Source organism: Dermochelys coriacea, chromosome 1 (genome assembly GCF_009764565.3).
Source record: "Dermochelys coriacea isolate rDerCor1 chromosome 1, rDerCor1.pri.v4, whole genome shotgun sequence".
Lineage (NCBI taxonomy): Eukaryota > Metazoa > Chordata > Testudines > Dermochelyidae > Dermochelys > Dermochelys coriacea.
Window position 1 is genome coordinate 131,768,642 of NC_050068.2, and position 12,665 is coordinate 131,781,306.

Sequence of the window (12,665 nt, forward strand, 5' to 3'; positions counted from 1 at the left end):
AATGATCAATAGAAGACAAAACTTAGAGGGAATTGGGAGCATTTCCTTGCCAATTATGCCATTCAAAGAAGGTTAGAGCTAGACCTAAAATGCCCCAGCATTTTCTTTCATGCCAGCAATGATCACCTATTTTTGCTGGTGGTTGTTTTAAAGAGCGGGAGCTTACAATCTAAAAAGGCAACACAAGCAAAAAGTAATAAGAAAGCAACCAATATGCACCTTCTCTAATGTGTGGTGGGATGAAATGTCTCCTACCCAAGCCAGCATGTCTCCTCTACTGTTTTGTTCCCGCCAAGGACACCCCTGCACTATGGGGAATCCTCAGCTTCTTGCCTGTTACAGCTTGTAAGTCCCTTGTCTCCATTCTGGCACAAAATTAGGGACAACGATCTGATTCTAAAATTCTGTGTACAGTAATGGGCCTGAGTTTTATATTCCAACTTTATTTTTTATGCCTGCAATTATGCTAGACATATATGTTTAAGTGTCCAACTACATCAGCAAGTATTTAGTAATTTCTTAGACATCTACAGTAATGACCATTATTGTGCCCACAATATTCTGCGTGCAGAAATAGAGGCGTAGTTAAGACTGTGGTGCTCTTAGCACTAGGGTGACTAGGGGTCCAGTTTTCAACCAGAACACCCAGTCGGAAAGGTACCCTGGTGGCTCCGGTCAGCACTGCTGACCAGGCTATTAAAAGTCCAGTCAGCGGTGCTGCGGTGCTAAGGCAGCCTAGTCCCTACCTGTCCTGGCTGGCACCATGCTGTGCCCTGGAAGCAGCCTCAGGTTTGGCTCCTAGGCAAGGGAGTCAAGGGGCTCCATGTGCTGCCCCTGCCCTGAGCACCGGCTCCACACTCCCATTCGCCAGTTCCTGGCCAATGGGAGCTGGGGTGGGTGGTGCCTGCGGCCGAGAGCGGTGCATGGAGGTCCTCACCTAGGACCTGGACCTACTGGCTGCTTCCAGAGCATGTGCAGCATGGTGCCAGGACAGGCAGGTAGCCTGCCTTAGCGCCCCACTACACTGCTGACCGGGAGCCGCCCGAGGTAAGCCCATGCCCCAACCCCCTGCCTCAGCCCTGAGCCCCCCCAAACCCATAGCACCCTTGTGCACCCCAAACCCATCATCCCTGGCCCCACCCCAGAGCTTGCACCCCCAGCCCATAGCCCTCACCCCCTCCTGCACCCCAGCCCCCTGCCTCAACCCACAGCCCCCTCCGATACTCCAAATCCCTTGGTCCCACCCCCCCCAGCCTGAAGCCCCCTCCTGCACCTCAGAGCCCATATCCTCAGCCAGAGCCCTCATCCCGTCCTGCACCCCTACTCCCAGCCCGGAGCCCCCTCCTGCATCCTGAACCCCTCAATTCTGGCCCCACCCCAGAGCCAACACCCCCAGTTGGAGCCCTCATCTCCTCCCGCACCCCAACCCCCTGCCCCAGCCCAGTGAAAGTGAGTGAGGGTGGGAGGGGAGTGAGCCACTGGGGGGGGGGGGCGAGGCTCAGGGAAGGAGCAGGGCTAGAGTATTTGGTTTTGTGCGACTACAAAGTTAGCATCCCTACTTAGCACCGATCCTCCACAATGAACGTCAATAGGAGCTTTGCCATTGCCTTCAATAAATACAGAATCAAACCCTATGTGCCTTCAGTTAAAAGTTTCATATGCCATGTGTCACAGTTCAAGGAACCTGCACCTGTGTTTCCCCTCAGTGGTCCAGCAAGGGCACCCATTCTCAGGCTTCTAGCTCCCCAGCTATTCCCTCTCGGCTGGAGACCCAAATCTCGCTCTCTTCTGACTGAGGTATTTCCAGGCTGCACAGTTCCCTGCCTTCACTGTCCCAGCATGGACAGGTTGCCCAAGGACACCTGCTTGTTTCTCTTCAGAGACTGATAGTGATTGTGAGCAGATATATGTACTGCAAAGATACAGCTAAGCAAGCCCTTTTTATTCTTAAGGTAAAAAGCACTTTAGAAAAAACATTTTAAAAACAGTAAAAGAACCTGCATGCATGCTAATGAGTTTACCAAGAACCTATGCCTTCTGGATAGGATTTTGGCAGGATAAGTCCTTCAACCCTCCCACCTTAGGCATTACCTTGGGGTTACAAATTCATAATAGCTTCAGCTCAGAAAGAGCACCCTGTCTTATTGGGCCTCAGTAGGCCAAGTCCTTCCAATCTTCCCTAAGGATTGGGGCCTTCAGTGGACCAGAAATCTTGTTCTTTTGCTGGATCAGGAAAAAGGCCCTGAGTCAGTTTAAATTCAGGTTATTTATCCAAAAATCTTTTCTTTTTCTGTTGGTCTCTGGAAAATCTGGTTTGAATAGTATGCGTAACTTGTGGGGAGAAAGGGATGACAAAGGCTGAAAATGATAGTTCCAACAAGTCCATACTAGCCAGCCAAATTATTATCTTTAGATTTCAATTTTTAATTTGTTGTGGTAATGGATGGGTATTATAAAGTGAGAATTGTTTCCCAGCTATTTCATTTTATCACATCCCCACCCAATCTCTCACCACTGTATATTGCCATTTTAGAAATCTGCTGCTGCTGAGTCGCATCTATTTCTAAGAGTCGGACTGGGATGGCTTGCAACCTTGCTTTTATATTTAAAAAAATTAAATCTCTACCACTTGTGATTATGAAGATAACCTTCAAAATGGGAACCGAATGTTAACTGATGGAATTATGTTTTTCTCGGAGTCTGCAGGGTGCCTGAAACAATAGCTCAGAGAAGTGTGAACTTTTCCATTAATCTCAATGGTGCATTATCCCTGAAGTCTAATTATGAACATATAATTGCCAACATTAACTATTTATCAAAGTGCACACAGAATTTACATACCCTCTCAATTCGACCCCTGCCTGTGTCTCTACATACTCCTTGACCCTTTTATTTTGGAATATAAAATCAAGGGAAACTTTTCTAGCAAGATTTAGATAATCAAGCTTTGCATAACTCTGTTTTCTTTTATAAATTCAAATGCTTATGTGCCTGAATTTACATACCCTCTCAACCAATTATCCATCCACATAAGGTATTTCTGCATAAGAGAGAGAGCTCTAGTGTTCTGACTTTTGGTCATATCCAAGTCCTGTAACCTCACGCTACCCATATGTTTGGTTTCTCTTTGATGTTCCCCTCTCTACAGACCTTTCTGCACTGGGGAGATTGTAAGCCTGCAATTTCCCCCCTGTTTATTTTGTTCCTCAGGATGGTACAGTATTTGATGGCAGGCCCATAGAGTCACTGTCTCTGATTGACGCTGTGATGCCTGACGTGGTGCAGACCAGGCAACAGGCGTTCAGAGAGAAACTAGCTCAGCAACAAGCCAGTGCGGCAGCGACGGCGACGGCAGTGGCAGCAGCCGCGACGGCAACCACGGCAGCAACCACGACAGTTGTTTCCCAGCACAACACACCAAAGAATGGAGAAGCCACTGTGAATGGAGAGGAGAATGGGGCACATGCAATAAGTAAGCAAAAGCACGGCGCCAATTGTCTGGTGTTCAGGTGGACTTTGGTTTGAATAATGCTCTTGCAGCAGCATGATGTTCACCCAACAGGTGTAATAAGACAGAACTGTGATGGCATCATTCCAGAAAGCTATTAAGGCATGGGCATAGTCAGAACGGTTACATATCGCCGGTGCACGCTACGGTGCTGGCATAGTCAGTGTTTTGTCGTCTCCCGGTACAAGACTAAACAAGCTTTACCAAACTGCAAGCTCAGCGAGGCATTGTAAAATGAAGCTGTGTGCGCCTTCTACTTTGAGCAGGGTGCCAAAGCTTTGCCCACATTACCAGCTAGCCAGGTGCCTCGAGGTTGCACCCAGTTAAGATCAATGAAACAGCGTGCGGCTTCCCTGCTTTAGTTTTTCAAAGCTATATAGGGGATTTAGCAGTTCCCATTGAAATTGTGTGGATAAATCCCTTAGTTGAGTGCAGGTCTCTCAAGCTTCAACTTTAGTATGGAGGTGTGGCCTGAAGAGACTACAGATCTTCTCATGCCACCTCCCTCTCGGTCTGAGAAGAGAGCACATTATTGTATTAGAAATGAGGCAAGTCACAAAAGTCACATCATATATTTCTGCGTAGAGAACACAGATCTCTAATATGACAGACCAAATCTCAGCCACTTAGCCATGCTGTCTCTCAGAGAGAGTCTGACAAATATTTGCTCTTGGCTCTGTTTTCTATAAAAAGGGGCTACTTCTCCATATGCAACATCTTTAACTTACTTTAACCTACTATTTCAGTGTTAGTGGCTGTGTACAGGAGGTTGTGCTGCAATGCTGAACATTTGGGGTTAAAATCCTGTTGATGATATGTGATGGCTGTTACAGTTACACATAATATAATTTGGGTTTTAGGGGGTGGCTTGTTTTTCTTTAAAAAACAAAAACAAAAGAAAGCTCTTTCAGTTGCAAAGCTAAGCACTCAAAGAAGTTAGAAAGCCAGATTTAACGTCACCCATTCAACCTTAATTCAGCACCCATGTGCATTATGATATACCCTTCAATTATATGATCTGAAACTGTTTTGTCCCTGGACCCCTGCCTCAGTGTAAAGCATGGACAGTGCTCAGAGAATGAGGCAGCTAGTCAATATTTCTTTGTATTCTAATTTTTCAGTGTTGGCCTCAGGCCTTATATACTGTACACCATCCCAGAGAACGAGTGTACAACATATTACTCTTAAAGGAACAACATCAAGCTTTTTAATATAAATATGGTAATATACTGTTTCTTAATAAATCAGCAAAATTATTTTTATAAAGCCAACTTTAAACAACAGGTTGAATAAAATATCAGTATATTCAATGAAAAGCATCAGGATTTTATTAAGCATGGCAATGTTATCTATGTGGAGGAAAAGCTATATAAGTTTCAATCACAAATAAAAAAGACAGAACAGTGTGGTCAATGACACACAATAGAATGTTTGATTTGTAAAATGTCGAGAGCTTCAAGCTACTGGGCAGCCTACATTATCAAGCCATATTTTATGTGGTCTGTAACAAAAACTCACAGAGCACTTATGTTCTGATATTTCTATTTTCTACAGATAATCATTCAAAGCCAATGGAAATTGACGGGGATGTTGAAATACCTCCTAACAAAGCAACAGTCCTTCGGGGCCATGAATCAGAGGTGTTCATCTGTGCCTGGAACCCTGTCAGTGACCTACTAGCGTCTGGGTAAGACAATGACCGAAACCACTTTCCAGATGTATAAAATACCATCTGTTACAATTAAGATGTATTTAGAGATGCAAAAACATGAGAGACCACTAGAGTCTGATGGACCATTTCTACAGTTTCTCACGCTAGAATGGTATCAATACATTGTTTGAAATAGTTGGGAGGTGATCCAGCACTTCAAACATTTGCAGAGTTAATATGTGCTGGGTTCAAGGCCACTCTACATTTGTGTATACCATGTGGCTTGCTTTATTGTAGTACATTTTAAAGATGTCTTTGGAAAATTCTCACTGGGCTCATGTTCACTTTTATTACACAAGCATGAACACTCTCACTACTTAGAAAAGCTCTTTGTTCATCCAGGCTTTAAGTGGGGGAAAAAGAACCAAGACCCTCTGAAGTAAGACTCTGTGTAAGATCCATATGCTGACAAGACCCTGGCAGCTGTTGCCAAAATCCTTATTTATCCACACTCAGTACTTAATAATGTATGCCAAACTGAAGAAACTTGGGCACTTTTGGAAAATTGGCATAGAGAAGACCTTGGAGGCAAATCCTCATGAAAGATTCCTATCCCAGAATATTAGAAAACAGAATTGACACCTTCTTCTCCTTGCACTCAAAGACAGAGGAAATCTGTAATCTGCGGGAAGCAGAATTTCAGGAGGATCAGAGCTTTCCTCTTTTGAGTCCTTGCAATCGTAAAACATGAGAATAAGGAACTAAAAGGGAAAAAAAATAAATATGTGTATTAACTTGATTTCAAAAAACTAAATATGAGGCTGGGAGAAACTGAACAAAATATATATATGGCAGTGCAGATAGAAACCAGCCAGTTCAGAAGGTATGAAGTTTGAGGAATCCACAGAAAATCCTTCTTTCCTAAAGAATTCAAGATCTCAGCCTTAACAATACTTGACATCTTATCTACTTACAGATTATAGGAATAAGCTATACTGCTGTAAGCACTGGTATAGCTGTGTCCGTGCTCTAAGGTTTTACTGATTTAACTATGTTGGTTTCTAAACTGATATAGTCATAGAAGTACAAGCACTGTGCGTAGACCAGCCCCTCGTATTTAGATTCTACCAAGTACTTGGTACTGAGATTGTAAACTCCTTGGGGTGGAGGTTTTCTTTTTGTTATGTTTTTGTACAGCACTTACAACAGACACTGCCACAATACAAATAATACACTATAGTAATAACAATTAAGGAGGGTGCCCATACAAGGTGTTTGCAGCACTCTCCGTAGTCTGCCTCCTCCACACACTCACCTTCCAAAACTTCAGGTATCAACGTAGGGATAAGATCTCAGGTCTAGCAAGAACCAACCCAGACCTGTGTTACTATTCCACTCAGTACACACACACCCCCCAAAGTATGGTTTAGAGGTGCTGAAAAGGAGACTTACTCAATGTCAAAAATATTTGATTGGTATTGAGGAACCACAGTATTCCCAGACAAAACAGAATGGATATTTTCAAGAAACAAGAGTTTCTGTTTTGGTTTTGGTTTGGTTTTAGTGAGGCTAATGAAGCAGTGCAGTACATAGAATGTTACTTACCTAAAGCTATCAACCTCACAACATTAAATGAACCTGAATTAAAATTCTTCAGAAATATTGCGATAGTACCTCAATATTTACTTAAATGCTGTGGGTAACCATGAGTAACATTAAGTTAAACCATGATCTAACAGTGCATGTTTGAAGAGAGGAAAAATCTAGGATTAAGGTGCAACTATTAGAATTTAAATTAACCTTAGAAAATTATTGTTTTGGTGGATGGCTATCTACCAAACATAAATTCTCTCTTCCTGGTAAATTTACCCAAAGTGGCATCTATTTGATTTCTGTGGCAATCTTTGGATGTTAATGGAGTTGTACTGATTCATTTAGGGAAATCAGTCCAGGGTAAGGATAGTATGGATTAATTCCAAGTATAGATGTTCTATATGTGTTAAGTACTGTTGTTACATAGAAACCTACAATTGTACACAGTTGGTATTAAGTATTTTCAAATGGGGAAACAGATGAGAATTTTGAATGCATAGCTTCCTGGGCTTAAGAAATCAAAGTTAAAAGTCTTCATACAAAACTGGGGCTGGCTGCTTTAAATATATAATTTGGTATAGTCAGGATCTTAGACACCCAATAAAAAGATCTAAACATTCCTAAACTTCTAGTTTTGAAATCATATAGAATGTTGCTTACTACAGGAAAAGCATCTCTTGAGTTCCAGGGCTTCCAAATTAAGGAAAATGTGTATGGACAGTTGTTTGAGGCTTAAACTCAGAAGGCGCTGACATCCTTTTAAATAAAAGATTCCCATTTCATCCATTTGAAATCACAAGGAATTCAGTTAGAAGATGCATGCTAGTAATACAATTGGGATGAAGTGAAACAATAGTGTTTTACTCAATCTGTGCTCCACAGACTAGTAAAACCAATTCTTTTTTTTAATAAATTTTGACATTGATTTTTGAAGCCCATAATCATATACATGGATAACTTGCAAATACAATCAAATAATACTGAGACATGCTTACTAATAGCAATAATAATGGGCATACAAGTAATTTAGATTTATAATTTAAAAATACAATTTTAGCCTACACACAAGAAATAGTACATCTCCATTCAGCCAGCATTCAGGTGATGAGTGCATAATGATGAGTGCAGTATTAAAAGTCTAGGTGAGATAACTGGTATATAACACATAAAAATAATAATACCAGGCTATAAAACTATGTATCCGATGGTTTGCGTCTAACAATGTGCCATTGAACAAAAAGTATGGCTCAGAACATTTTTTCATTGTTTGTGAGTTACCAATTCATTTTTACACTTAATTTTCACTTTTATAAAAAAAGTTGTATCTGGTTATTTATTTATTTTTTTCTGTCTTTATTTATTCACATTTTTACTGAATGTAAAAGTAAAAGAGTGTCCATCCAATGATCAGGGGGCCCTGGACAATATCTTTAAAATAAACTAATAAGGAATCTAACCTGTCAGTTACCACAAGTCAAATTAAATCAGATAAGTCAGCTACAATACAACAAAAATTATCCCAAAACTTGCATCTGAAAATGAACAATAACAAAATCTGAAGGGGTTGGGCAAAACAATTAACCAGCCAATTTCTTCATACATCTAGAGCTATTTTAATATAATCCTGACAGCCGTGGAATGGGGATTTTATTTGCCCTATAAGTAAAATTCTGGAGAGATCTTCTTCCTTGATTTATAACGGGGACTGGAATTAAACATGCAATTTAAAAAAAGAAAAGAAAAAGAAAAGACAATCTTTCAGAACTAAGTTTCCCTAAAGTCTGACAATACTTCTCCCAAGAGAAAAACAGTACAGTACTCCTATTAGTGAAGTGTTCAGGACTTGCATGCCGGAATCAACTTCTCGAGAGTTAAGGAGATTAAATATCTTCCCAAATCATGCTTGAACCATGGTCGTCTAATAATGCAGGGTTCACTGAATCATTCAGCAGAAATAGTGATACTTTTCCCAACAACAAAAGGGAAGGCACACAAATACCCCTGCTACACACTGATAGGCCTATGGAGCTACTCTGCAGGGACACATAATAGCTGATATAGTTGGGGAACAGAATAGAAAAACAAAATTAAAATACTGGAAAATATAATTGCCCAAGCAGAGCCTGAATACTGAATAAATAAAACCATTGAAAGTGAAAGTACAGCTCTTCTAGAATTAGCAAATAGGAAACTGAGTTTGATAGCAATATTGCTAAAAAATTGATTTCAAACATTGGTACAAACTGGGTTATTAAAATTAGGACAATGTTAGCTCTGAATCTTACATAATGGAGAAGCCAACAGGAGCATTGAGGCAATTTCCCAATTAGTTTGCATCTTAAGCCATTATCCCATTCTTATTAATAAAAGATTTATATCCTATAAACAAGTATAAAGCACCAGAACTAAAAATGATTCTTCACTTTTAAACTTCACTAAGTAATCTAGCCAAACTTCCTAAACTTGATTCTCTATTTTCGGCGTCTCTATAGACATGAGAAGTTACATTAGAAGTTCTTGCCACAGCAATCTCAGTTCTTCCTGGGGGCAAAACTCCTGACCCAAAAATTTTACTAGTCATTAAAAGAAACAAAAAATGCAGGAGCGACAGCTAGAAATGTTCTGTTCTGTCTGTCAGTGATCCAGTCTTATAGGGCCCGATGGTAGTTGGCCCTAAACTGGTCCTAACATGGCCATGTGATGAATTCGGAGTGAAACACGGATAGCCCTTCTATGTAAATCAAATTTTAAACAAAATGTGAATCTAAAGACAGCATTTGTAAACTCTGATCTAGAAATCAGGGCTAAAGAATAATGAAAAAAAAATAATGATAAATATAGCAATTGACAATCATCATTCAGATTTTAAACTAGCTAGATCAACATTGATCACTTGGGACATTTTTTTAACTTAATTTGGTACTTTATCCTTTTTTAAAAAAAAAATGTTGAAAACATTTTAGTTATCAACTCCAAGAAAGCATTCAGTTCAGTTGGGTGGGATTTTCTTTTCAATGTACTTAAAAGCATGGGTTTTGGAGAGAAGAATTTTATATCAAGAATTCAGTCATGAAAAAGACATACTTTTTTTTCCCCTGTAGCAATATATCTCCTAAACTTCATGATTAAAAGATGCCCTAAAACATGAGGTACAGACTGGAGATATATGCAATAAAAATTACTTTACATGTCTGAATTCCTGAAAGTATAAGAAATATTCTAAATTCTGTATCAAATTCTACTTTCTGCATATAAATGCAAGTAACCCAGTGGATAAATGCGAGCAATTCTTTGTGCAAACTGATTGAAAAAAGGACATGTCCCAATAAACTGGAAAGAAGTATCTCTACCATCTTGTTGTAAATTGATTTCCAACCTCAGAGACTTTCTCCCACTGGAAGATAGTCTCATGTAAACCCAGTGCAAATATGAGAATTAGAATAGAGTCTGACTTCCTTCCTCTTCATGCTTTTCTCAAGATAGAGGGTCAAGACTTCAAACTTCAGGAAAATGACCAAATTAGATTAGACTCAATCCATCCAATGGATCTTTTACACCTTACTTTGGTCTCTAGCAAATACTAATATGAGTGTCTCTAGCTTGCTGTCCATCCCACACCAAGGAACAATACATTATTGTGCCAATAGCTATTTTACTCCTGCAATTTATGGAACAGATCACCAGGTCTGTCCAAGTTGTACTCAGCACAGCACCTTGCAGGCAGCAGAGAGAGAAAAGTGGAGCTAAACCACCTTTTTGCTCCCCTAATTCTGGGACTGATTTGGGGCTTGCTTGCATTGAATCCCATTAGAGCAAATGGACCATTCTGCCAGCCAGGCATCACTGGAACACAGCATGCTCCTGACCCAATCTATATCTTGGAATGCCCTTATACAGGGGGGAGGAATGAGTGGCATAGAGTCAGATGTGCTGGTTCTAATATCACCAAATTTCCCCTGAATGACAAGGGAATTTCCAGATGCTGTTTTAAGTCAGCTTTAAGTCCCCTTTCTGCCACTGGAGTAAACTTAGCCTGGACTGAGGAGCTGACCCCCTATATGTATTGGCTTTTTAGTCAGATTTTCACAAATTGTTACTTGTTTGTTATATAACTTTTGCAAGATTGTGTGCGATACAAAGGTGAGCTGCCCGTGGGCTGCAAAATATTGAGGTCAAGAGAGTGTCTTGCTTGCAAAATGCTTTGGAAAAAACATTGGTGAAATGAGAAGCTGATTCACAAAAAGCTTTCTTTACTTTTAGTTTAAGAACTTGAATGAGGATTATTCTCATTAAAAACATAAAAGATCACAAATAAATGAATCAGGGTGCTGGGTGGAGGAGTTGAAGAGCAGAGGAACTCAGCACTTGTGGCTCTTTTTTTTTAAGCCTACGATCTCTCAGTGTAACCAGAGATTTCTACTTGCTATGTAAGATCATCTCATTACAAAGTGTTCATCTCAGTGTGTTTGTTTTTGTAGATCTGGAGACTCAACTGCCAGAATATGGAATCTCAATGAAAATAGCAACGGTGGTTCTACTCAGCTCGTTTTGAGGCACTGTATAAGAGAAGGAGGACATGATGTGCCCAGCAATAAGGATGTGACTTCATTGGACTGGAATGTGCGTTAACTTCTTGGGCCATTTGCAGTTTTTAACTGAATAAACTTAATTCAGATGCGATCATAGTTACTTTGCCTTTATAGTTAAGGTGGTCAGAACTTCTTTCCTATCCTAGTAACATCCTTCTTGTTTTCAGAAACTCATAATAGACTAAACTTTCATCTGTCGGGCTGAAATTGTCTAAGGTTGTTGATTTTCCTTAGGCTTAATAATTAGAGTATTTATATATTTATTTTGGGGATTGTGAGTAAAAATGGCTCAACTCTTTTTAAGGATGAGGGAATAATCTGTTGGTTAATCATGACTATTATTATTGTGCCCCAAGTGTGAGCTAGGCGCGCTGCAGAAGAAAAAGGTAAGGCCCTTGCCCAAACAGCTTGCCATCAAAATTGGAGACTTGACATAATGAATGAAGGTGAGGCATAGTAGAGGAAGGTCAGGGAGTACAACAGGGTTAAGAAAGAAGACAAAGATGAAAGATAGTGAGTGTTCTTGATTCCTTTTCTGTGGGCTCTGTGGCGAAGGGGAATTTTCAGGAAGGATTTAAATAAAGAGATGGTGGTGACCTGATATACCAGCATAAGGAAATAGAGAATTCAATGCAAGGGACAAGCATGAAAACATGCGCAGAGACAATTATGAGAGAAGTAGGAGAAATGAATAGGAAGGGGCATCCTTCAATGGGCAATCATCTTATTTAATTTCCAGACCTATTGTGATGCCAATATTTATCCTGAAGTTTATTCTAGTATTTATGTAAGCAAGCCTTTCTAATGAAACACTCAATGTGATCCCAAATTGTTATAGAGTTTTCCAAGGCAAGTGAAAACACAGGAAACTGATATCCTATGAGATGCAAATTTGACAGTATTTGTGCATCTTCCACCTGACCTTTCTTTCCCCTCACTCATGTTCTCTTCTGTAATTGTCACTTATGCATTAGCTAGCGTGAAACTTGAATGTATGTCCCAATAAACCTAACCTAGGTTTTGATTTCTTTTCTACATCTTTCTGTATTTACGTGCACAGCTATTCTGTCTCACTTTTTTTGGAGAATAGGAATGGACACATCTATTGATGATTATTTTATGCTTTTCTTAACAACTTTTTATTCTGGATGCTAATAAAACCATCTGCCATCATAATTTAATTAAATCCACAATATTCATCATCGTCCAGTGTGAAACTTTCACACTGATTAATGTCTAAAAACCAGTAGTTATTGCATTCTGTTTTCATATGAATTGAGTTAGAAACATTATAAAGAAACATGCAAATTAGAAATTATTTGCT

The 12,665-nt window shown here is 39.9% G+C and overlaps 1 protein-coding gene across 12 annotated transcripts in view; it reads left to right on the plus strand.

Annotated features, from left to right (window-relative positions):
• Positions 1–12,665, plus strand: part of TBL1X (transducin beta like 1 X-linked) — a 311,634-nt gene that overhangs the window by 280,678 nt on the left and 18,291 nt on the right. For all 12 annotated transcript variants that reach the window (XM_043500524.1, XM_043500574.1, XM_043500312.1 and 9 more), the window contains 3 exons: positions 3,211–3,472; positions 5,063–5,195; positions 11,231–11,372. In XM_043500524.1, coding sequence (XP_043356459.1) covers positions 3,211–3,472; positions 5,063–5,195; positions 11,231–11,372 — 537 coding nt within the window. The remainder of the gene's footprint in view (positions 1–3,210; positions 3,473–5,062; positions 5,196–11,230; positions 11,373–12,665) is intronic.